This window comes from Choloepus didactylus, chromosome 11 (genome assembly GCF_015220235.1).
Source record: "Choloepus didactylus isolate mChoDid1 chromosome 11, mChoDid1.pri, whole genome shotgun sequence".
Classification (NCBI taxonomy): Eukaryota; Metazoa; Chordata; class Mammalia; order Pilosa; family Megalonychidae; genus Choloepus; species Choloepus didactylus.
The window spans coordinates 70,859,918-70,886,868 of record NC_051317.1 but is presented as its reverse complement, the minus strand read 5'-3'; the positions used below and the strand labels follow the sequence as shown (position 1 = coordinate 70,886,868).

General features: G+C 36.7%; 1 protein-coding gene across 1 annotated transcript in view; it reads right to left on the bottom strand.

Moving 5' to 3' along the window:
- CCDC152 (coiled-coil domain containing 152) overlaps positions 1-26,951 on the bottom strand; it is an 86,352-nt gene that overhangs the window by 27,816 nt on the left and 31,585 nt on the right. The window contains exon 4 of the mRNA XM_037799146.1: positions 13,142-13,210. Within this exon, the coding sequence (XP_037655074.1) occupies positions 13,142-13,210 (69 nt within the window). The remainder of the gene's footprint in view (positions 1-13,141; positions 13,211-26,951) is intronic.

Here is a 26,951-nt window from a genome sequence, read left to right as displayed (position 1 = left end):
TGTTGATGACTTACTCTGGACACTTTATGACCTTAACACTGTAAATCTGAAACCAAATAAACCCCCTTTATAAAAGCCCATCTATCTCTGGTGTTTTGCATTACCACAGCATTAACAAACTCGAACAGGATTCTTTTAGGATATGCATGCTAATTCAAAGACTTCTCTCTAATTTGTCAGATCTACAGGTTGGTGGTGTACACTTTCTCAAACTAACCAGCAGGTGGCATCTGCGAGCCACCTAGTCCCCTCAAACCAGTTCTCCCCAACTTTGTCTTTATGGTGTGTGTGGGTCTGATTCTTGTGGGGTCCAATTGGTGCACCAGTTTTAAGTGTTTAGTTGGTGCTGTCTGCCCTGAATGTGGGGTGTGTGTCTGAGTGGTTAGGGAGGGAGGGTGGCTTTAACAATCAGACCTCCCAGGTGTTCCTAGAGATTTAAGGCTGTTCCAAGAGTCTAAACCTTCAGTTCGGTCTCACCACAGATTGTCTCTGCCGCTGACTCACAAGTCCTTGGCATTGACGTATGTTCCCTGGGATTTCCAAGTGGGTCCCTCTTCCAAGCCATGCCCTTTTAGAAGGCTGTGCTACACCACAAGTGTGTGCCAACCCTCAAGGAAAGTTCTGGGCTGCCGGGCCATGTAGAGGCATTCCCAGCCTGCTGAAAGGATGGCTGAATGGGGCGTGTTAATTTCCCCCTTTTCGCACTACTCTGCCTTCCAAGCTCCAAGACAATTAGCTGTGGGTGCGCAAAAGGCTATCGTCCATTCCTAATATTGTGGTGTGTGTGCGTGATGCTAGAAACACTTTCTGTCACACTGGGTTTTTTGGCGCGGCTCTGGGCTGTTGTGCTGGTGCCAGGCAGGAGTGTTCCTAGCCTGCTAGGAAGATGGCTGTAAGCGGCATGGTTTTTTCCCCTTTTTGGCTAACCTCTCCCTGCCTCGCTCCGAGACAATTAGCAGCAGGTGCGTGAAAGCTATTGTCCATGCCAGATATTGAGGTATACTCACAGGTTGTGGAGATGTTCCTGCTGTGCTTCCCTGTGTGGTTCTCACTGCTGTATCACAGCCGTTTTTGGGTTTTTTAAAAAAGAACTAGTCCAACTCCAAACTCTAACCCACGGTTTCCCCACACCGCAGTGTGGCTGCCGGATACTCAGCAGGCTTACTTGCTTCAGACTCCTGGTTTCACCAAGGCATGGTCCCTGTGGATTTAGCAGACCTTGTCCAGCCGGTGCATTGCTGGAACTGGTGTTCTGGGTGACTTTCTGGCTTTTATCTAGTATTTTTCACAGAGGTGTTTTTTTTTGCCTTGTCTTTTCTAACTGCCATCTTCCAGAAGTCCTCTACAATTGTTCTTTAATGGCAGTGAGTCTGAAATATTATTATAACCTATAGAAAGAAAGCCTAGGCCAGCTTGAAGTCAGAAAGAATTAATAGAAGAGGAACCATCTGAGCTGAATTTAAATAAGGCCTATCTCATGCACAGAAGAACACAGGCTTAAGTGAGTATAACATATTGGGAAATCACAATTTAACTACTAGTACTGTTGGCATGTACAGTGTGAAGAGGAGGTGCTAAGTAGGTTGGAACCATGTCACCAAGGAGGATATATTCTATATAAGTGATTTTGGATCTTATTTTATAGATTATAGGGTGTCATCAAAGAATTTTGAAGGGTGGACTGAAATGATTAGAGTTACATGTTAAAAAAGATTATCTGGCAACAGTTTGGAGAATGAAGGGGTGGGTTGTGACACTAGAGGCATAGGTATCAGATAGATAAAGTAGGAGATAATAGGAGCTACTATCAGTGGCAGTAAACTAAAAGGGGCAGGAGAACTGTTTAGATAGTAGAATTACCAGAGACTTGGTGACTGGTTGGATAGAGGATGCAAAAGAAAGGGAAAACTTTGACTTTCAGGTTGCAGATTTGGGTACCTGAGCAGTGTTCATCATTTTGGGGGAAATTAAGAAGGGATAAATGGAGTAAAATGATGACTTTGGATTTTGTCCTACTACACTTGAAGTGCCTATGAGATTTCCAGGGGAACATTCTTTGGCAGGCTAAAAAACATTAAGAGATGGCCAGAGGAAGAATATTCTATAAAGGAGACTGAGAAGGACTGATCAGAGAAGCAGGGGAGAGTGGTACTAAACAAAGAGAGTTTAAGGGGGTTATGATCAACAACTGCCACCAAAGATCAAGTGAAAGTACTTTGAATCTCAAATCTTCATGCAATGTCTGATCTGTTGTAAGTTGAAGAGTAAGCGAAAGTATGGAAATGGAGACAGTGAGTGTAGAATACTCCCTTGAAGTTTGGTTGTAAGAGAAGAGTGGGAGCAACTGAAGGGAACAAATCCAAGGTCAAGGAAGCTTTGTCTGTGTGTTTAAACTATGGAAGATATCAAAACTGTTTAAGTGCTGAGATGAAAAAGTCAATAAAAAGAGGGAAATGGAAGATGGAGAAAAGAAGGGATAATTGAAGAAGCAACTTCTGAGAAGAGAAAGTAAGCAGAAATGGGAGTTAAATTAAAGTGGAGAGATTAACTTTGGATAAGAAGGATTTTCTTTTTTCTGAGTTAAGGAGGAAGGAGATAAGGGTATGTCCAGATATGTATATATTTAGAGGAGGGGCAGGGGGAGAATTGGTGGTAGATGAAAAGAAATGAGGTAGTTTATGCCTGATTGCTACCATATTTGCTATGAAATAGAAAATGAGGTAAGTTGAAAAGAAAGTAAAGTAAGTTGAAGAGAAAGGGCTTGGAGAGTGAAAATTTTGAATAGACAGGAAGAATTAAAGGTATAGCTGAAATGAGCTCATAAATTAAAAATGAAACCAATTTGCTTTGTGAGATTTTCCACCAAAAGACCTCAATAGCACATAAGTAAAGAATGTGTATGGTTGGATTGATCCATATTTGAGGATTAGTATAGTTAGTACTGCAGAAAGTCAATGGGTAAGGGAAATAAAACTACTAGCAAAAGAGAAGATTAAGTGATAATCATCTAGATTAGAAAAGGAGGAAAGTTTATCTCACAGCAACTTGTTTGAGAGTCACAACTATATTTACCTAATGTCTTTTTATATAAAACTTAAATAAAAAATCAGACAAAATTAATTGAAATATGGTGTTGTATCTTTAATTTATTTTATGGCTTCAAAACTATCATAATTGGAATCCTTTAATAAATAACCAGACTCTTCCTGATAAGGGATGAGAGAAAGGGAATGGTACTTGACTTTAATCACATCAGTTTCCTGTACTTACTCTGGTTGTTAATCTCTAGGTGTTTTAAGGAGGAAAAAAAGTATATATATCATCAAAGAGCCAATCCTGGTATAGTATGTGGTGAGGGTCTGAAAAAGAGCCAGGATCTGTAGCTGAACCAGCCATGGAAGGTGCTCAGGACTAAAATTAGACTAAGAGTATGGAGCCAGGCCTGTAATTGGAAGCCAATCCAAGGTAGAGGCTTGGGCTTGAATTCAGTGCCTAATTGGGATCAGTGACAAGGCTGATGAGACACTAGGCCTGGATAACAATAATTCCAAGTTTTGCTTTAGCATGTATGCAACTTAAAGATGAAGTGTTGAAAGTCTACTGAATAAGAATAGAGAATCATTTGCAGATATATTTAAAATAGAGTTACACAAAATCACAAAAGAAAGGATTTGCTTATGGGCAATTTTCCATTTCAATCTCTGAAATCTTTCCATTCAAACAAAAGTTTTAAATCTAGAAGTAAATTCAACACCTATGAGATTAACTCTATTACTTAAACATAACTATATTAAGAACCAAAATATAGATACTCAGTAATGTAGGATCTATAATAACCAGCCCCAAGTAAAAAAAAAAAAATAGAAGTTATGAAGAATCAGAAAATGGGAACTAAGGTTAAGAGAATAAACAGTCAATAGAATCAGACCCAGAAATGACAGAAATAATGGAATTAACAGATAAGGCCTTTAAAACAGCTATTAAAACTACCAAGGATTTAAAGGAAAATATTAACATAATAAAGAAACAAACAGGGAATCTCAATAGAGAAATATTAATGAAAATAAGAACCAATATGAATATAACAATGTGTAATTGGAGTTCCAGAAGTGGTATGGGGGAAAGCATAAAAAATATTTCAAGAAAGAATGGGCAAAAAATATATATGATGACAACAATAAATTCTCCAATTTAAGAAGCTCAAAAATTCCCAAACAGGACATACAAATATGCACAGGCAATCATGAGCATATTTGTGAAAACCACTGATAAAGAAAAAAAAAAAAACTGATAAAAAAAAAACAAACTTAAAAGCAGCAAGGAAAAGAAAGACACTTGGGATATGGAAGAATGACATTAATAATTATCATTGACTTCTCATCGGACACAATGCATGCCAGAAGAAAATGGAAAGAAATATTTAAAATATTGAAAGAAAATAAAATGCTAAACTAGGCTTTCATATCCAGCAAAAACATCTTTAAAGAAAACCCCACACATCTATGGTGAAGTGATTTTTGACAAGGGAGCCCTGTCCACTCAATGGGGAAGGAACAGGCCTTCCAGAAATGGTGCTGATAAAACTGGACATTCCCATGCAAAAGAATAAAGTTAGACCCCTACCTCACAACATATACAAAAATTAATTCAAAATGGATCAATGATCTAAATATAAGATCCGAAACCACAGAACTCTTAGAAGAAAACATAGGGGAAAATCTTCAGGAACTTATATTAGTAACGGATTCGAAGATAAGACATGAAAAGCATGAGCAACAATAGAAAAAACAGACAAACTAGACTTCATCAAAATTAAAAACTATTCTGCATCTAAGAACATTATCAAGAAAGTAAAAAGACAATCTACAAAATGGGAGAAAACATTTCAAATCATGTATCTGATAAGGGTTTAATATCCAAAATATGTTAAAAAAAACTACAACTCAACAACAAAAAGATAGCCCAATTAAAAAAATGGGCAAACACCTTGAATAGACATCTTTCCATAGAAGATATACAAATGGTCAGTTAGCATATGAAAAGATGCGCAATATCATTAGCCATTAGGGCAAAGGAAATCAAAACCAAAATGAGCTACCACTTCATACACCCTTGTATAGCCATTAATAAAGAAAACTGAAAATAACAAGTGTTGTATGAGGATGCAGAGAAATAGGATCACTTGTACATTGTTGATGGGAATATAAAATGGTGCAACCACTGTGGAAAATGGTTTAGAGGTTCCTCAGAAAGCAAAACATATAATTACCATATGACTTGGTAGTTCTACTCCTAGGTATATAACCAAGGGAAATGAAAACAAATATCCATGCAAAAGCTTGTATGCAAATGTTCACAGCAGCATTATTCATAATAGCCCCAAAGTGGAAACAACCCAAATGTTCATCAACTAATGAATGAATAAACAAAACTGCAGTGGCTTGGAGTTATGTACCCCAGAAAAAGATGTTCTTAATCTTAATTCATCCCTTTAGTGTAAACCCATTGTAAAGAGAGTCTTTTGATGATGTTATTTTTAGTTAACATGTGGTCATCTGAATTAGGATACATCTTAATCTTATTACTGGAATAATAAGACAGAAGGCCACAAAGAGAAGGCCTTATAGAGAAGGGAACAGGTTAAAAGGCATGAGGAGTCATCACGGGCTGGAAGTCAACTGAACATGGAAGAGAAAGGATAAGATGCTGCCCTGTGCATTGCCGTGCAACAGAAAAGCCAAGGCCCAAGGATTGCCAGGCGCCAGCCCCAGAATGCCATTGTCTTCAGAGAGAAAGCATCACCTTGCTAATGCCTCAATTTTGTTCTTTTCCTATTGTTTTAGTTTCCCTGTTGCTAAAGCAAATACCATGCAATGGGTTGGCTTAAACAGTGGAAATTTGTTGGCTCATGGTTTTGAGTCTAGGAGAAGTCCAAATCAAGGCATTATCAAGGTGATGCTTTCTTTACGAAGATTGGTGTTCCGGGGCTGGTTATGGTGATCTTCCATCCTTGGTTCCTCTGTCTCATGGCAATGCACATGATGCTTCTCTTGGCCTCTCCCTTCTCTTCCAGGTCCCATTGACTTTCAGCTTCTAGCTGCTCCCTCTGGCTTTCTGTCTTTCAATTTGCTTAAAAAGGACTCCAGTAATCTGGATTAACCTGATTCATTTGGGCCATACTTTAAATGACATAACATATTGAACGGATCTTATTTACAATGGGTCCACACGCACAGGAATGGATTAAGTTTAAGAACATGTTTTTCTTGGGTACATAGCTCAAAGCCACCACAGTTGTGTTGTTAATAAAGCCTATTAGGTCTGTTTTTGTTTTATGTAGCACCTGAGGTTTCCATCTTGGTTAAGAAGATATATCCCAGCTCTAGGTTATACGTGTTGTATCCTAGATTTTCTGTTCTATTGCTCTTTTTTACGCTGAAGTCTTTTATCCATCTGGAATTCATTTTTGATGTAGTGGGAAAGAATCTAATGTTTATTTCTTCCAGATGGAAAGCCAGCTGTACCAGCACCATATGTTAAAAAACCCATTCTTTTTCCAATAAACTGAAATATCCCTTATGCCATACATTATATTACCATATATATTGGTGCCTCTTTAGGTCCCAATTTTTTCCACTGATGTATTTTTCTATTTCTATGCCAATACCATACTGATTTGATTACAAAGCCTTTAGAGCATGTTGCAATCTGGTAAGGGAAGTCCTCTTTCCCCACATTATTCTTTTTCAGAGTTTTCTTGTTTATTCCTAGGCATTTATTCTGTCAAACAAACTTTAAGATTTGTGTTACATAATATCCATTTCCCAATTTAGTATTCTAATTGAAGTTGTATTAAATCTATATATTAACTTTAGGGAAACTGACATTTTAATGATGATGTCTTCCCTCTGCCAGAAAAATTGACCAACCCATCTAAATGTTAAGCAACTTGTATGTTATCTGGTGTTGGCACATCTATAATTATGCTAACTAGAACCACATAACTTATCTGAAGGAGTTATAAATTCAAATAGCATTTTTCATCACTGTACAGTCTACCTGGAATGGATATTTGGAAAGTAATATTTCTCTGACCTGGCCAAAATTTACTTTAGTTTCTTGGATTTTAAAAATTTTGCATTATATTTTTCTGAAGTTAGTTTTTCTCTTTCAGTGTCAAATGGAGGAAAGAAAGTTCTTAAGTGTGCACTGTTTTTAGATTCATTATAGACTTACATCTAGTCAGCTTTCATGTATATCACTGATGATCTGGTTGTTTAACTCTAATAATTTCATTTCATTTCATGATCTAGATATTTTTACATTAGAGGTTTCTGCTTGGTTGCCTGCATAAATGCTGTGTTGATTTATATTGATATTATTCTCAATTTACTCATATAATTGGTACTGTCTTCTAATAAACTGGACATTTGACATTTTTTATTAAAAAATCAGATATCAATAGTTATACAGCTCATCACATTGTTTGGTTTGTTCTATTTTGCTTTAGTTTCTAGAAAATGTAGAGTTAACTTTTGTGCTAAATTGAAGCAACTCCCCCTTAGCCTTGGCTTTTGATCAAAGTATCTACCCAACTTTCTTCCATTTATTTACATTCAGGACCAGTTTCACTGGCATGTAACATGTGCAGTTGCACAGAGTCCTGCATTCAGAAGGTGCCATGCTTGGTTTAATATTCTGCCATCATTGTCTTAAAATTCTTAATAATTTTATCTTTGAACTTGTATTTTGTAAGTGAAGTCTGATGGGACAATGCAGCATGCATGTGAGCAGAGGAGATACATGCAATATTCATGTCTGCTGTTTCTAGCCACTGTATTTGTAGACAGCATTTGCAATTCCTCATGAGCACAGAATTCCAGGGGACACATGATGCATGGGAGTTCAGAGAGACTCAAAGTGAGTCAAGGGAAGCATCTTCTATTTACAACCAAGTGAGCAGGGGCCCTGACAGACCCGAGGGGCCACACTTTCTGTTGAAACTAGAACTTGCTTCAAATGTAAAAGGCAGGCAATGCCAATCTAAGAAACACAAATGACCATCTTATCCTTTCTTACTCCTGTTACTTCTCTCTATTAGACAAACACTCACAATGAAAATGATGATGTAGAAGAAAAGGGAAAATAGAGCTGCCCATAGGTCCTTTTCCTTTCAGTCTTTCTGTACTCACCAGTAAGTTGAAGGTAGAGAGTGTTGACACAATGTACATATATCAAGAAGTAAAATAAATAAAAATTGTTGAGTTAGTTTTGTGTACCATTTTCACTATTCTGTAAGAATGAAATAGATATGCATGTACAAACTATGAAAAATAAATTGTATAATTTTGGTAATTCTGCATATTTTGCATTTAAAAATGGTTTGCACAATATAAAGATGAACTGTAAAATTCATGCTAATAATTTAAAATTTAATAATTAAATAATTTAAAATAATTTAAAATTTTAATTTTTCTTTACTTACAACATTAAATAACAAATACAATTCCAGACCATGACAAATTGAGAGAGCTCACAGAAGAAAGAAAAAAAATTATATTTCAGAAACTCTAATGCCACTTGTTTCCTGTTTTTTGAACATAGGGCCCCACATTTTCATTTTGCACTGGGCCCTGAAAATTATGGAGCTGGCCTAATGCATATATTTTGTTCTTTTAACCTAACTTTAATGCTATTTTAGCAAATTTGTTTTGGAAAGAGGCAAGTTTTAAATAATGAAGATTCTGAATTACATATTCATAACAGATGATTTCCTCACATAGAAGGAATACAGAGTTCTTCCAAGAATATATACTTGTTATAGAAATACAGAGTTCTTCCAAGGATTTATACTAGATGTTGGCTAATGTGTCTAAATATTTTAGGAAATATTTTTTTCAAAATTATGTTTGAAGAAGTATTTTGTATGCATTTAAACTACTTTTAATTTAAGTAATACCTTTTTCTTAAGGAGTAACTGATCATGGATTAGTTTACTTTTTTAGATAATTTTCTTTTACAGAATAGCACTGAACTATTTGCTTTTTAAACATTTGATTAAAGATCAATTTTGATTAATTAATTTTGTACAATAAAAATTGTACTATACAAAACAATGTTTTCCTTGAATCCTACCCTGATAGAATAAATTCAGGTTATTCAGATTCAGTTCAGACAGGAAAAAAGCAATGATAAGCTGGGAGAAACTATCTAGAGACAACTGGTAGAAGTTTGAATTCCACTGATGTTGGGGTGATGCAGTATTTGCAGCTCATTCATGTGTCTCTCTTTTCTCCATGTGACACAACTGCCAATGTGTTTGGCTTTCTAAATTAAATTCCTTCAATTTGCTTGATTTTGGACTGCTATGGCAATAACTTTCATCTAATGGAGAAAGAGCTCTGAGTCTTGCTTTCTTTGCCCTTGTAGTAACCACTGGCCATAAATCAGAAGGCATAATGCCAATCTATCTATCAGCCAATTAACTACTGGGGGTATTTAAGAATACATATAATACAAGAAAAATTTCTGACATTTGATATATCACAGTGAATCATATTCTATATCTCATAGCCTTAGGTCCCAATACCTATTTCAAAGTAGCATGGATGTATTCTTTGAATTATAAAGACCAAATTTGGGAGGTGGGGATAGGGAAATCAAGCAATGAAAAAAAAAAAAAAAAAGCCCATGTTATAGTGTTATAGAGTTTCCAACATTTTTTGCCAAATCACATGGTGGGCCCTTATCTCCCTTTCCACTGATAAACAGCATATCAGACACAATTCATTAATATTATTCATTGACTTTCCTTCTGTTATCACGTTAGCAGTAATAAAAGGAAGAGCTTCCTGCCAGGGCCTGACAATAAGAAATCTTAGAAAATATGTTTAACTTACTCATCCAATCAATCATGAGAATGAGATGACTCAATTTTCCCCTCAAGCTTTGAAATTCCAAAGCTATTGCCAAAAATGGGTTAATATGTTGGCAAGTGGGACCAACCACTTTCTCATATACAGTTGATAGAAAGTTAAGAGAGGAGAGAATGGCCAACATAAACAAAAAAGTTTAAACTGCAGTGACACAAAGATGTGGTGTTTGAAACTAGCAGTTTCCAACCTTTTATATATTTCCTCTCAATATAAATAATGCACATGTACTCCTTAATTCATGTCTATTTATTTTTGAATTATTTATATGCAACATACTAATTTTATGTACCTATGAAAACAGACAAAAATAGGAATTACAGAGGTAAACTAAAAGAGGAAAATGTTAAATTATTTTGAGAATATTTAAGGTATTGTTACAAAATTTTAAAACTTATTTAATTATTAGTGCTGTTAAAAAATTTTAGTGAGACAATGGAAATAAAAATTCATCAGTAATTTTTACAATCCTGATTTATTCATTTTGATACAGAAATTTAAAGGCTGGTTCCACTACTCATGTTACTTTGATACTTGGTTTTAATGAAACAAATGCATCATTGGCTGCTGTTAATTATGATACTCATTTTTCAACCTCAATCACCAATTATACAAAGAAGGTTGTTTTTGAAGTTTGTCAGTCAATAACCATCTTTCTTGATATTAGTTTATTGTTCTTATAAACTTTCTCAAAAGGTTTAAAAAAATAACAAAAAGGTTAAAAATCACAGACTTATTATTTGAAGGATTCTTATTGAAATTAGAGTTCTGTTTCCAAGTTTAACATGCAGGTGAGAGTCCTTGAAGTTGACATATTTACAGTTTCTAAATCACTTAATGATGGAATTACATCTAAATAAGCTACTTGTCATTTTGAAGGATTAATTTGATTAGAAGGTGCTAACATAATCTATAAATCCTTTTAATTGGATAAGTGTAAACTGCACTACTCTGAGACTGGGGAAATAAATAAATGCCTGCTCTTCTTGGGAGAATCTTGTGTATCATAAGTGACCCACAACTGACATACAGATAGAGTAAGGAACATCATTCTATTTATTAAATTTTCATAAGATTATTTGCTTTGATTTTTAGGTAACAGTAAGTATAATTAGGAATTCTAATAGTTTCTTTTTGCATCCTAATCGATCATCTTTTACATCATCCCTACTGAAAAGGCTCATGAATGAGATTAAAGGGAAGTATCATTTCTCTTGTAGTAACTGAAAAGACTCTTAGGCCCAGAGGGTTATCGATTCAGCAGCTCAATAATGTCATCAAGAAATCAGGTCCTTTAGTCTCTCTCCCTGCCATCTTCAGTGCTGGCACAATTTTCATACTGGAAGCAAGATCTGTGCAACAATTTCACAGATATGTCTGCATATGCAGACATATCAATATGCAGACATATCAATATGCATATCATATGCAGACACATCAATAACCAGGAGACCACGGCCTATCTCTTTGGAGAGAGGAAAATTATTCCAGAAGCCCTCCCTTGGAGGTTGGGTGCAATCAGCTTCCCCTAAGGCATATGGTTGAGTGGTAAGAGGGTGAATATCAGAGACAAAAATCAGGTTTCTATTAAGAAGAGGATATAGCTGCTGGGGGAGGAAATCATTAGTATCTATTCTGTAGCCTGAATATGCAAATTAACTATGTAATACCTGCAAGCAATTGGATGAAAGAGATTAAAGACAGGTAAGTTCAAACATTTACTACCTTGCCCAAACCAAGGCCTGTAGAAGCATTGGAAAAATCAAATTAGTGAGTCATTTTCAGGAATGGATATTTAAAAACTTGTACTACTTCACCTGTGAAAAGATGGTATTCTTGATTATCTATCAATATTTGATAAGCTTGCACAAAGAAATGATGCTTAGTGTTCAATATATTCACAATTGACTCCTGGGACTTTCAAGTATTTAAAATTAATTTCTAGTAAATGTTTTGTTTGAACAAAATTCTAGGAAGAGTTAAATACCACTTGAATCCTAGAATAAGAGCCTTTAAAGGATTATGAGCATTCATATGCCTATTTATTTGAGCTAGGCATTGTATTTTAGTCACAGCACAAGGAGAAGTCGAAATCAGGTGTATGATAGGGATCAAGCACTGGGAAAAAATGAGCAGAATGCTAGAATCAAGCAAAGTGAAAATCTATGGAACAAATCAAGATCAAAAGCCAGCAGGAGTTAACCAAAAGAAAAGGCATTGGAGATGGTGTGATCCCCATCTTTTTTCCCCGTTGGTCTCCAGCACAGTTTTGAGTGATGTGTGAATATGGAAATGAATCCTCTCTATACTCAGAGGTCATTTGATAAAATAAGTGTGAAATCATCTAATACAACTTCTATACCTTGTTTCATCATCACTCAAGGAAAGACTTTAGGGAAAAAAAATGGGCAAAGAGAAAGAACTAATGGTATTTTTAAGAAAATACAATTCTCAATAGAAAATCACAGAGGCAATAAGAAAATAAATACCAAGTCAAATAAATGGCATTGAAGACCAATATTCTAGCTCACCTATATACGTACTTTATGATACAAGTAGAGGTCTAAGATGAGAATTTTTGCTAGATTTGAGTTTTATGTTGGAAAGGGCATTAAAGACAATTTAGTCTAATATCTGATATAATAGAGGGAAATCCTATATTTATCCCCCACAACCTTTGTTTGCACTGCAGCTGAATCAGAACAGGACAAAATACCATTCTATTGAGTTAGCATGACCAAGAAAAATAAGATGAGCTGAATATATTGACTTCATTTACACAAATATAGTATTGGTTTATAACAAAAATAACAAACAGAAAAACTATCACTCAGCTTGAATGGAATATTCATCATGTAACTAGTAAATACATGCCGTTCAAAAAAGAATACAGGATTATTAAAGAAAGAGAGTGCTACTGAGAATATACTTCTAAGCTTTTGAAAATAATAGAGAATTATTCTGATCTATTGTAAAATATTTCCTGATGTCTCTGTCAGACAGAATAAGACTGACTTGTTCTGCTCAGCATGGCATTTCTTATTTCATCATTTACAAAATTATTGTTAAGTGGTAAGGAGTCCTAACCTTAGCTGACAAATTTCATGAGACCAAATTAAAAGGGACTTATTGTCAATAATATAAAAACTCTTTATTTTTAAAGGTGCTCAAGTAAATCATACTTTTTAAGATTTTTTTCCCTAACTTACCTTTCAAATTATGTTGATATTCAATAGTGTGCTGTAGCCCTTTTATCATATTATGAAGAGCGGCACATTCTGAAACATAAAAGATAAATTTATTTGAAAATCCTTTGCTTTTATTTTGGAATTATTTTTCTAGAGTTGAAATACTTAAAATAATTCTTAATTGAAAATTCTGAGATCTTGATAAAGCAACCAGACATCTCAAAGTTAATTATATGCTAAACACTGTTTAATCACCCTTTAAGTAATATATATCCCGGGATTTAGTAATTAGTTTTCTAAGGCACAATAAATCCAAGCGTTGATTATACTCTGCTACCACTTTTGATGGGAAGCAACAGTGGTGAAAAATTCTGTGACTTTATTAGTCTACTTGGTATAACTCCACAATGGCAGGGTACCTCTCCAGTACCTAGAAAGTTGTGGTTCATAGTAAGCACTCCATAAATATTTGTTGTGTGATTGACAGAGAGAGATCACAGTAAGCTGGAGCAGGAAAGGGGAAAGTGGAGAATCTCTGGCCTAAAAATACTAACATATACTCACATTGCTATTCTATTTTGCTCCGCAAATGTGAAATTGTTTAACCCTCTTAACAACTAGTAGGTACTAGTATTTGCCTCATTTTACATATGAGGAAACTGAGACACAGAGGTTTAATAAATTGTCCAAATTTATACTTACAACTAGTAAGTGGCAGAGCAAGAACTTGAACCCCAGCAGTCAGCACCAAACTCTATGATTCTAACCACTGACTACAACCAAGAAGATCAGCACAAGAGAATTCCCTCAGAGTAATTCGAGCAGGTTGGAGTCCCTGGAGAGAGGGTGAGAACAGAGCCAGAGATAGACTCTTTGTGATGGTCATTGCTATCCCATTTTTACTATAAGGTTGGGAAGCACAGGTTGTACCATTTAAGTTCACAATTATAGTAGCTAAATATATCACAATGAAAACTCCACAGAAGAATAACTTCCAATATTTTTAAAAAGAAAGATAACTTTAAAGTTTTAGAAAATTTCACCTTTACATGCCTGGCTTAACAGCTAATAAATATTGTCTTATTCTTTTTCTCTTAGTTTTAGAGGCCCCTAACTGATATTCAGCTAGTATGTACTACTATGATGTATTGACTATCTACCATTCTGATTGGGCATTTATTCTGATATGAATGTTCAATACAATCCTTGTATCCAATAATAAAAAGCTGTCTAGGTATAATAACAGTACCATTTATTGAATATTTACTCTGCCAGGCATTTCACTAAACATTATCCTGATTAGTATTCAAAATGATATCAAGCAGTTTTTATTATCCAGATTTTACAAAGGCAGGAAGTCATCCATAGAGGTCTGGTTACTTGTGAAGGATTCCACAGTTAGTAAATGGAAAGCCTAGACTTGAACACAAGGTTTTCTCATTCCAAACCCTGTGCTCTTAATCTGCTATCCAATAATTCCTCAGATATTATAGGATATGCTAATGTAACCATGGAATTTAGAGTTAGAGAAACTAGATTAGTGTTCCCTAATTCACTTTCAAGCTTTGACACCCTGGGTGAGCTACTTAACCTGTTTGAGCTTTATATTCTTCGTCTGCAAAATAAAAGTATGGATAATATCTGTCCTACCTTTCTTATAAGATCATTCTGAAAATTAAAGGAGAAAATGCACTTTCCAAATTCATTTAGATACTTAACATTGTTATTATTTCTCTCTTCTGTGCCCTTTAGGATTTGTATATATCTTCTCCATTTATCACATTACATTATAGTTCTTTGTGGCTATATTGTAACGAACTGTTACACATCTTACTTATTTTGATACCCTTGGCATCTAACACAGTGACTATGTTATACGTGTTCAATAGTTTTATTGACTGAATGAAAGAACCAATATTGTGAGGGAGAATGCAAAACTTTTCACCTCTCAATTAGAGGTCCTGCACTCCGTCACCATGTACTTTCAACTATACTCATAGAAATGAGAGCATTTTGCAGAAGTTAAAAGCTTTATGCAGATATAAGGTTCTATATTGTGGTTGTTTACTCCCCCCCTCCTTTCCTTACTGATCCCCACACACACAAAGTTCCTACCATCTTCTAGTTTCCCTTTCTTGCTATTTCCCTGCAATAGGATGGTGGTTAAATTAAATTTGCTAGACATTAGTGGAGAACCTACTTCCTATCAGTTACTGTTAGCTGCTACAATTCCAAAATTCTTTGTGCCTTTTAAGTCATGAACTAAGCGACCGTTATGAAATTTGGTAGCTTAAGGGATAATGATTCAACCTCAGGAATCAGCAAACAGAAAATAAAGCCCTGTAACTGAAAGTATATTGAATTCGTTTCAAAAATGTGTATTTTCAAAATTTGAACACAAGGTGGTTCTCTTGATACATTTTTTTTCTACGTAGGAAACAGGCTCAAGAAGGAATTCTTTGTAAGGTAGAATGCCATTTATTATTTTAGAATATTGACTTTTAATCCTCTTTGTAAATCTTCACCCATATCTGTTGGACTTTACAATGTAATTTGAAGGATATTAATATATATCTTATCAAATTCTTCCTGAAGACTAGAATTCAGAGTATGAAGCTATTTCTTATACTACATAATTTAGCAAATCAATGATAATTTTGATTTCAATTTTAGACTCTTCTATTAAGTAGCAATTTAGGTATTAATATATTTCATAGAGTAGTTGGGCATAGTAAATACAATTATGTAAGTAAAAGAATTCTTCCAATACGTGGTCTTCAATACTAATATAATTGCCATCTTGAACTTAAAGAAATTCTTTATATGGCATCAAATGTAGAAAATAAAATGCCCAGATCTCATTCTTTATTGTTGAACTAATTCAACTATACGTTTGTTTGTTCTTCTTCCTTAAGTGAATTAGTACATAGTTGGCTCTATAAGTTGTCATTCTCATCGATCTTTTACTTCTGAAGTGTATTCTTCAATGAAAAGGCCATTAGATTTAGAATAAGAATTGGATTTTTTTTTTTTTTTTTCCATCAAGAATCTTTTTATTAAACAAATATAAAAAGTTATACCAGGGCACTTTCTTCACAAAATCAATATAATTAATTGAAAGGTAACACATTTAACCACAGGTACATGGTTAATGAGGTCATTTCACAGGCTGAATAATTCTTTCTTAGAAGTAGTTGAAACCAAATGATCAAATGATCCTATAATTGTTTCCCAAAGGAGGAAAAAACTCCATTTGATATTTTGGCTTTGCCTGGCTCCTTACCCTGCCGAAAATGTAAGGTTGAAACAGAAGAGACATTTACCATCAGATCTCATGACCGCTGGCTCAGACAACATTCACGAAGCTGAAATTTCCTACACTGAGAACAACAGTTCTCAAAGCTGTCTTGCACACTGGGGTTGCCTGGGGAGCTTCTGAAAACAAGATGCCTGGTTCCTACCCCCAAACCAGCTGGGGTGGAGCCAGAGCATCCGAGTTTTTTTTTTTTTTTTTTTTTTTTTTTTTTTATTGGAGGATTTTTTTTTTAATCATCATTTTATTGAGATATATTCACATACCACGCAGTCATACAAAACAAATTGTACTTTCGATTGTTTACAGTACCATTACATAGTTGTACATTCATCACCTAAATCAATCCCTGACACCTTCATTAGCACACACACAAAAATAACAAGAATAATAATTAGAGTGAAAAACAGCAATTGAAGTAAAAAAGAACACTAGGTACCTTTGTCTGTTTGTTTGCTTCCCCTACTTTTCTACACATCCATCCATAAACTAGACAAAGTGGAGTTTGGTCCTTATGGCATTCCCAATCCCACTGTCACCCCTCATAAGCTACATTTTTATACAACTGTCTTCGAGATTCATGGGTTCTGGGTTGTAGTTTAATAGTTTCAGGTATCCACCACCAGCTACCCCAATTCTTTAGAACCTAAAAAAGGTTGTCTAAAGTGTGCGTAAGAGTGCCCACCAGAGTGATCTCTCGGCTCGTTTTGGAATCTCTCTGCCACTGAAGCTTATTTCATTTCCTTTCACATCCCCCTTTTGGTCAAGAAGATGTTCTCCATCCCGCGATGCCGGGTCTACATTCCTCCCCGGGAGTCATATTCCACGTTGCCAGGGAGATTCACTTCCCTGGGTGTCTGATCCCACGTAGGGGGGAGGGCAGTGATTTCACCTTTCAAGTTGGCTTAGCCAGAGAGAGAGGGCCACATCTGAGCAACAAAGAGGCATTCAGGAGGAGACTCTTAGGCACAAATACAGGGAGGCCTAGCCTCTCCTTTGCAGCAACCGTCTTCCCAAGGGTAAAACTTATGGTAGAGGGCTCAACCCATCAAACCACCAGTCCCCTATGTCTGTGGTCATGTTAGCAACCATGGAGGTGGGGTAGGCGAATACCCCTGCATTCTCCACAGGCTCCTCAAGGGGGCACTACATCTTTTTTTTTTTTTTTCCTTGTTTGTCTTTTTTCTTTTTTTTTTTTTTTTTAACTTTCCCTTCTTTTTTCAAATCAACTGTATGAAAAAAAAAGTTAAAAAGAAAACAAACATACAATAAAAGAACATTTCAAAGAGACCATAGCAAGGGAGTAAGAAAAAGACAACTAACCTAAGATAACTGCTTAACTTCCAACATGTTCCTACTTTACCCCAAGAAAGTTACATAATATAGCAACATTTCAGTGAACTTGTTCCTACTACATCCATCAGAAATTAACAGACCATAGTCATTTCTGGGCATCCCCAGAACGTTAAATAGCTTATCTGTTCTACTTGGATTATTGTTCCCCCTTCCTTAATTGCTCTCTACTGCTAGTTCCCCTACATTCTACATTATAAACCATTTGTTTTACATTTTTCAAAGTTCACATTAGTGGTAGCATATAATATTTCTCTTTTTGTGCCTGGCTTATTTCGCTCAGCATTATGTCTTCAAGGTTCATCCATGTTGTCATATGTTTCACCAGATCGTTCCTTCTTACTGCCGCGTAGTATTCCATCGTGTGTATATACCACATTTTATTTATCCACTCATCTGTTGAAGGACATTTGGGTTGTTTCCATCTCTTGGCAATTGTGAATAATGCTGCTATGAACATTGGCATGCAGATATATGTTCGTGTCACTGCTTTCCGATCTTCCGGGTATATACCGAGAAGTGCAATCGCTGGATCGAATGGTAGCTCTATATCTAGTTTTCTAAGGAACTGCCAGACTGACTTCCAGAGTGGCTGAACCATTATACAGTCCCACCAACAATGAATAAGAGTTCCAATTTCTCCACATCCCCTCCAGCATTTGTAGTTTCCTGTTTGTTTAATGGCAGCCATTCTAACCGGTGTTAGATGGTATCTCATTGTGGTCTTAATTTGCATCTCTCTAATAGCTAGTGAAGCTGAACATTTTTTCATGTGTTTCTTGGCCATTTGTATTTCCTCTTCAGAGAACTGTCTTTTCATATCTTTTGCCCATTTTATAATTGGGCTGTCTGTACTATTTTCATTGAGTTGTAGGATTTCTTTGTATATGCAAGATATCAGTCTTTTGTCAGATACATGGTTTCCAAAAATTTTTTCCCATTGAGTTGGCTGCCTCTTTACCTTTTTGAGAAATTCCTTTGAGGTGCAGAAACTTCTAAGCTTGAGGAGTTCCCATTTATCTATTTTCTCTTTTGTTGCTTGTGCTTTGGGTGTAAAGTCTAGGAAGTGGCCTCCTAATACAAGGTCTTGAAGATGTTTTCCTACATTATCTTCTAGGAGTTTTATGGTACTTTCTTTTATATTGAGATCTTTGGTCCATTTTGAGTTAATTTTTGCGTAGGGGGTGAGGTAGGGGTCCTCTTTCATTCTTTTGGATATGGATATCCAACTTTCCCAGCCCCATTTGTTGAAAAGACCATTATGGCTCAGTTCGGTGACTTTGGGGGCCTTATCAAAGATCAGTCGGCCATAGATCTGAGGGTCTATCTCTGAATTCTCAATTCGATTCCATTGATCTATATGTCTATCTTTGTGCCAGTACCATGCTGTTTTGGCAACTGTGGCTTTATAATAAGCTTCAAAGTCAGGGAGTGTAAGTCCTCCCACTTCGTTTTTCTTTTTTAGAGTGTCTTTAGCAATTCGAGGCATCTTCCCTTTCCAAATAAATTTGATAACTAGCTTTTCCAAGTCTGCAAAGTAGGTTGTTGGAATTTTGATTGGGATTGCATTGAATCTGTAGATGAGTTTGGGTAGAATTGACATCTTAATGACATTTAGCCTTCCTATCCATGAACATGGAATATTTTTCCATCTTTTAAGGTCCCCTTCTATTTCTTTTAGTAGAGTTATGTAGTTTTCTTTGTATAGGTCTTTTACATCTTTGGTTAAGTTTATTCCTAGGTACTTGATTTTTTTAGTTGCTATTGAAAATGGTATCTTTTTCTTGAGTGTCTCTTCAGTTTGTTCATTTCTAGCATATAGAAACATTACTGACTTATGTGCATTAATCTTGTATCCCGCTACTTTGCTAAATTTGTTTATTAGCTCTAGTAGGTGTATCGTTGATTTCTTAGGGTTTTCTAGATATAAGATCATATCATCTGCAAACAATGACAGTTTTACTTCTTCTTTTCCAATTTGGATGCCTTTTATTTCTTTGTCTTGCCGGATTGCCCTGGCTAGCACTTCCAGCACAATGTTGAATAACATTGGTGACAGCGGGCATCCTTGTCTTGTTCCTGATCTTAGAGGGAAGGCTTTCAGTCTCTCACCATTGAGTACTATGCTGGCTGTGGGTTTTTCATATATGCTCTTTATCATGTTGAGGAAGTTTCCTTCAATTCCTACCTTTTGAAGTGTTTTTATCAAAAAGGGATGTTGGATTTTGTCAAATGCTTTTTCAGCATCTATTGAGATGATCAATTGATTTTTCCCTTTCGAGTTTTTAATGTGTTGTAATACATTGATTGTTTTTCTTATGTTGAACCATCCTTGCATGCCTGGAATGAACCCCACTTGGTCATGGTGTATGATTTTTTTAATGTGTCTTTGGATTCGATTTGCAAGTATTTTGTTGAGGATTTTTGCATCTATATTCATTAGGGAGATTGGCCGGTAGTTTTCCTTTTTTGTAGCATCTTTGCCTGGTTTTGGTATTAGATTGATGTTAGCTTCATAAAATGAGTTAGGTAGTGTTCCATTTTTTTCAATGTTTTGAAAGAGTTTGAGTAAGATTGGTGTCAGTTCTTTCTGGAAAGTTTGGTAGAATTCCCCTGTGAAGCCATCTGGCCCTGGGCATTTATTTGTGGGAAGATTTTTGATGACTGATTGGATCTCTTTGCTTGTGATGGGTTGGTTGAGGTCTTCTATTTCTTCTCTGGTCAGTCTAGGTTGTTCATATGTTTCCAGGAAATTGTCCATTTCTTCTACATTATCCAGTTTGTTGCCATACAGTTGTTCATAATATCCTCTTATAATTTTTTTAATTTCTTCAGGATCTGCAGTTATGTCACCTTTTTCATTCATTATTTTGTTTATATGGGTCTTCTCTCTTTTTGATTTTGTCAGTCTAGCTAGGGGCTTGTCAATCTTGTTGATCTTCTCAAAGAACCAACTTTTGGTGATATTTATCCTCTCTATTGTTTTTTTGTTCTCTATGTCATTTATTTCTGCTTTAATCCTTGTTATTTCTTTTCTTGTACTTGGTTTAGGATTGGTTTGCTGTTCATTTTCTAGCTTCTTCAGTTGATCCATTAGTTCTTTGATTTTGGCTCTTTCTTCCTTTTTAATATATGCGTTTAGTGCTATAAATTTCCCCCTTAGCACTGCTTTTGCTGCATCCCATAGGTTTTGGTATGTTGTGTTCTCATTTTCATTCGTCTCGATATATTTAGCAATTTCTCTTGCTATTTCTTCTTTAACCCACTGATTGTTTAGGAGTGTGTTGTTTAACCTCCAGGTATTTGTGAATTTTCTAAGTCTCTGATGGTTATTGACTTCTAATTGTATTCCATTGTGGTCAGAGAATGTGCTTTGAATAATTTCAATCTTTTTAAATTTATTGAGGCTTGTTTTATGTCCCAGCATATGATCTATTCTGGAGAAAGTTCCGTGAGCACTAGAAAAGTATGTGTATCCTGTTGATTTGGGATGTAATGTCCTGTAGATGTCTGTTAAATCTAATTCATTTATCAGATTGTTTAGGTTTTCAATTTCCTTATTGGTCTTCTGTCTGGTTGATCTATCTATAGGAGAGAGTGATGTGTTGAAGTCTCCCACAATTATTGTGGAAACATCAATTGCTTCCTTTAGTTTTGCCAGTGTTTCTCTCATGTATTTTGTGGCACCTTGATTGGGTGCATAGACATTTACGATTGTTATTTCTTCTTGCTGAATTGCCCCTTTTATTAGTATGTAGTGGCCTTCTTTGTCTCTCAAAACATCCCTGCATTTGAAGTCTATTTTATCTGAGATTAATATTGCTACACCTGCTTTCTTTTGGCTGTAGCTTGCATGAAATATTTTTTTCCATCCTTTCACTTTCAGTTTCTTTGTGTCCCTGTGTCTAAGATGAGTCTCTTGTATGCAACATATTGATGGTTCATTTTTTTTTATCCATTCTGCGAATCTATATCTTTTAATTGGGGAGTTTAATCCATTTATATTCAACGTTAAAACCGTGAAGGCATTTCTTGAATCGGCCATCTTATCCTTTGGATTATGTTTGCCATATTTTTCCCTCTCTCTATTAATATCCTTTATTGTACCCATACCGAATCTCTTTAGTACTGAACCTTTCTCCAAGTCTCTCTGTCCTGTCTTTGTTTCTCTGTCTGTAGGGCTCCCTTTAGTATCTCCAGTAGGGCAGGTCTCTTGTTAGCAAATTCTCTCAGCATTTGTTTGTCTGTGAAAAATTTAAGCTCTCCCTCAAATTTGAAGGAGAGCTTTGCTGGATAAAGTATTCTTGGCGGGAAATTCCTCTCACTCAGAATTTTAAATATATCATGCCACTGCCTTCTCACCTCCATGGTGGCTGCTGAGTAGTCACTACTTAGTCTTATGCTGTTTCCTTTGTATGTGGTGAATTGCTTTTCTCTTGCTGCTTTCAGAACTTGCTCCTTCTCTTCTATGTTTGACAGTGTGATCAGTATATGTCTCGGAGTGGGTTTTTTTGGATTTATTCTATTTGGAGTTCGCTGAGCATTTATGATTTGTGTATTTATGTTGTTTAGAAGATTTGGGAAGTTTTCCCCAACAATTTCTTTGAATACTCTTCCTAGACCTTTACCCTTTTCTTCCCCTTCTGGGACACCAATGAGTCTTATATTCGGACGTTTCATATTATCTATCATATCCCTGAAGTCCATTTCGAGTTTTTCAATTTTTTTCCCCATTCTTTCTTTTATGCTTTCATTTTCCATTCTGTCATCTTCCAGGTCACTGATTCGTTGTTCAACTTCCTCTAGTCTTGTACTATGAGTGTCCAGAATCTTTTTAATTTGGTCAACAGTTTCTTTAATTTCCATAAGATCATCCATTTTTTTATTTAGTCTTGCAATGTCTTCTTTATGCTCTTCTAGGGTCTTCTTGATTTCCTTTATCTCCCGTACTATGGTCTCATTGTTCATCTTTAGTTCTTTGAGTAGCTGCTCTAGGTGTGTCTCTTCTGGTCTTTTGATTTGGGTGCTTGGGCTTGGGTTATCCATATCGTCTGGTTTTTTCATATGCTTTATAATTTTCTGTTGTTTTTGGCCTCGTGGCATTTGCTGAACTTGATAGGGTTCTTTTAGGGTTTGTAGACCAGTTGAAGTCCTTATCTCTAATTTATCAGATCTACAGCTTCGTGGAGTACACTTTCTCTAACTAACCAGCAGGTGGCGTCCACGAGCCACCTGTTCTCCACAAGCCAGATCTCCCCTGCTTAGCCTTTTTGGTGAGTGGGGGAGTGAGTCTTGTGGGGCCCAATTGGTGTACCAAGCTTGCGTGTGTAGTTGGTGTTGCCTGCCCTGTATGTGGGGCATGTTTCTGGGCAGTCGGGGAGGGGGGGTGGCCCTAACAATCAAATCTCCCTGATGATCCTAGAGTTTTAAAGCTACTGCAATAGTCTAATCCTTCAGTTCAGTCCTGCCACAGTTTGTCTCTGCTACTGACCCACAAGTCTTTGGTATTGGCGTATCGCTCCTGAGACTTGCAAGTGGGCCCCTCTTCCAGGCTGTGCACCCCGGGTCCTCTGTTGAGGGATGACTGTGCTATGTCACAGGTGAGTGCCGTCCCCCCAGGGCAGTTCTGGGCTGCTGGGCTGTGTTGGGAGGCTCCCAGTCTGCTCAAATGATGGCTGAATGGGGCTCTGTTAATTCACACTGCTCCCCCTTCCCAGCTCTGGGACATTCAGCTGAGGTTGCAGGGAAGGCTAATGTCCACGCCCAGTTTTGTGGTGTGTGCCTGTTATTTTAAGCACTTCCGTCACACTGGGTTGTCTGGGGCAGCTCTGGGCTATGGGGCTGGCGATGGGCAGGAGTGTTTCCTGTCCACCAGGATGGTGGCTGTGAGCGGACACCCCCCTTTTCTTGGGAAGTTGTGTTGTTTAGTGAATTTTCTCAGCCACTGGATTATTGCCTTTTGTCTCAGAGCTCTCTTAGTTCTGCTCTTGACTTGACGTGCCCAAATTTCAATTCTTTGAAGCTTTCTGTATTGAGCTTCTTAGAGTAATTGTTTTAGAAAAAGCAAAAAGGATTTAAAAAAAAAACAAAAAAAAAACAACAAAAAAAAAACGGCCCTCCTCGGAGATCTAATGGGTTAGTGAAATGCTAATAGACAAAGCAACCAGGGCCATTAAGGAAAGGTGCACAGGGCAGAGAGATCAGCCTTGCTTCGGGATTTGCATATGCGCCTCAAGGCCTGATCTCCGCCTTTCCCCTTTCTGTGTTCACCAGAACTCCAAAAATCCTCTGCTTTTATTTTGGAGTTTTTCGTGTTGTTTTTTTTCTATGCCTGTCTCCTCTCTGCTGGGCTGGCTGCTCTCAGAGTCTCTGGTGTCTGGTCTCAGTCTATCTATGGTTGGAGTTTGAATCAGTAGAATGAGTTTCCGATAAGAGCAGCCACTGCAATTCTCCCTTCTCCTTCCTGGAGCTGACAGCCCCTCCTCCCCCGGGACTGAGCCTGGCAGGGAGGGGCGCGGGTCCCCTGGCCGCAAAAACTTACAGATTTCGCTGATCTCAGCAGTTCCACGTTTTCATGAGTGTTGTATGAAGTATGCCCAAAGACAGATTGCTCTGTGGTGTCCAGTCCACGCAGTTCCTGGCTTTTTACCTACTTTCCTGGAGGAGTAACTAAAACATACAGCTCACCAGTCTGCCATCTTGCCGCGACAAGAATTGGATTTTTAAAAAGAATTTATTCTTTGAAATAATAATAAATAACATGATATACAAGTATTGTGAAAAGTGGATCTCCACCCAATCTATGCGAAAACTAACCAGTTCCCTCCCTGAAAGACAAGCATTATTACCAGGACACTGTGTATCCTTTCAGAAATATAAAATAGGGGGAATGGTGTTTGTGTGTGTGTAAAAGATAGATTTTTTTTAAATAAAAAGGGTAATATGGTAGTATACTGTTCCGTACATTGCAGTTTGTATATTACTACTTACTATCTCTTAAATATTAGGTACCTTCAATGGAGGATGGCCAATGGTGTCCAGAAAACCTCTGTTAGTTAGGAAGGCATGTGGCTGGCATCTGCTCCAAGTTCTGGTTTCAAGATGGCTTTCTCCCAGGATGTTCCTTTCTAGGCTTCAGCTTCTCTCCAAAATGTCACTCTTAAATGCTCTTGGTGTCTTTGTCCTCTCTTAGCTTCTCTGGAGCAAAAGTCTGCTTTCAAAGGCCATCTTCAAAATGTCTCTGTAAGCTGAAGCTCCTCCCTCAGTTCCAGTGCGTTCTTCAAAGTGTCCCTCTTGGCTGTAGCAAGCTTGCTCCTTCTGTCTGAGCTTATATAGCACTCCAGTAATTTAATTCAGACCCACCCTAAATGGGTGGGACAACACTTCCATGGAAATTATCCAACCAAAGTTCTTGTCCACAGTTGATTGAATCACATCTCCATGGACACACCCAAAGGATTCCAAAATCTAATCAACACTAATATGTCTGTCCACACAAGACTGCATCAAAGATAATGGCATTTGGGGGGACATAATACATGGAACTGGCACAGGTATTTTTCAGAATGTCCATCTATTTGGATTTGTCTGATGTTTACCTCATAATCAGATCAAAGTTATGGGTTTTGGAGAGGAAGACCACAGAGGTAAAGTGCCATTTTCATCATATCATATCAAGGGAATATACTATCAATATGACATCACTTTTGACGTTGACCTTGTACACTTGCCTGAGGTAGGATTTGCCAGTTTTCCCCATCATACTCATTTTCCCCCTTTCCAAACTGTACTCTTGGGAAGGAAGCCCATACTTAATGAGCAGAGACTTATGCTCTATCTCCTTGAGGGTGAATTAACAACATAAATTGTTCGGAATTCTTCTGCATGGGAGATTTGTCTCTTCTCCCCTACTTATTTATTCAATCATTTATTTATATAAGTATGGACTCATGGATATTTATTTTATACTTCAGGTTACAATCCAATACTACTTTATTTTGTTGCTCAAATTGTTCCAGCTTTGGCCATTCAGAGCTCTTTTAGTTGACTCTTTAGTATGTTTTTGACATACCCCTTCATTGTGGATTATTATAATTATTTTGAGCACTTCCTTACTTTCTGGCACAAAAAGATACTCCAGGCTCATCTTGTATATTTATTGCCCCAGTTCTATAATCAACCATTTCTCCAAGGATCCCTAGTTCCTTTTATTGGAGAATGGTATTAGAGATCAAGATTTGAGTACTAGATATACTTGTTGTCACTGTGGTATTGTTGCTTTTCAGTTGACAGAGCAAGGAAATATATGTGTGTACAGTTTGATTTTTAACACTAACCTGCTGATCCACCTGAAATTTATTTTGGTATAATTATGAGGTCGAAATTCAATTTCATTTTTTCCATGGTTTTGAAGGCCTGGATTGAGCCTCAGATTTGCCATTTATTAGCTAAGTAGCCTTAGCTAACTTCTCTCATTTAACTTCTTTCATTCTATGTTTCTCCATTATTAAGTTAGAGTAATGTTCTGGTTTGCTAATGCTGCCATTATGCAAAATACCAGAAATGGATTGGCTTTTATAAAGGGGGTTTATTTGATTACAAATTCACAGTCTGAAGGCCATGAAAGTGTCCAAATTAACACATCCACACAAGTATACCTTCACTGGAGAAGGTCAATGGCGTCTGGAAAACCTCTGTTAGCTGGAAAGCCACGTGGCTGGCATCTGCTAATCCTGGGTCGTGTTCCAGCTCCCCTCTCAGCTCCTGTGCATTCTTCAAAATTTTGCTCATGGGGCATTTTGTCCTTTCTTAGCTTCTCTGAAGCAAACACTGGGCTAGCAACTCCAAAGAGTCAGCAAAAGTCTGCTTTCAATGGCCGTCTCCAAAATGTCTCTCCAAGCGGCAGCAGCACTGAGCTTTTATAGGGCTCCTGAAAACTAATCAAGATACCTCCCCCCACCCCGAATGGGTCAAGCCACACCTCCTTGGAAATAATCTAATCAAAGGTATTGCCCACAGTTGGTGGGTCACATCTCCATAGAAACAACCTAATCCAAAGATTCCAACTTAATCAACACTAATACATTTGCCCCCACAAGACTGCATCGAAGAACATGGCATTTTGGAGGACATAATACATCCAAACCAGCCAAGGTAATAATACCA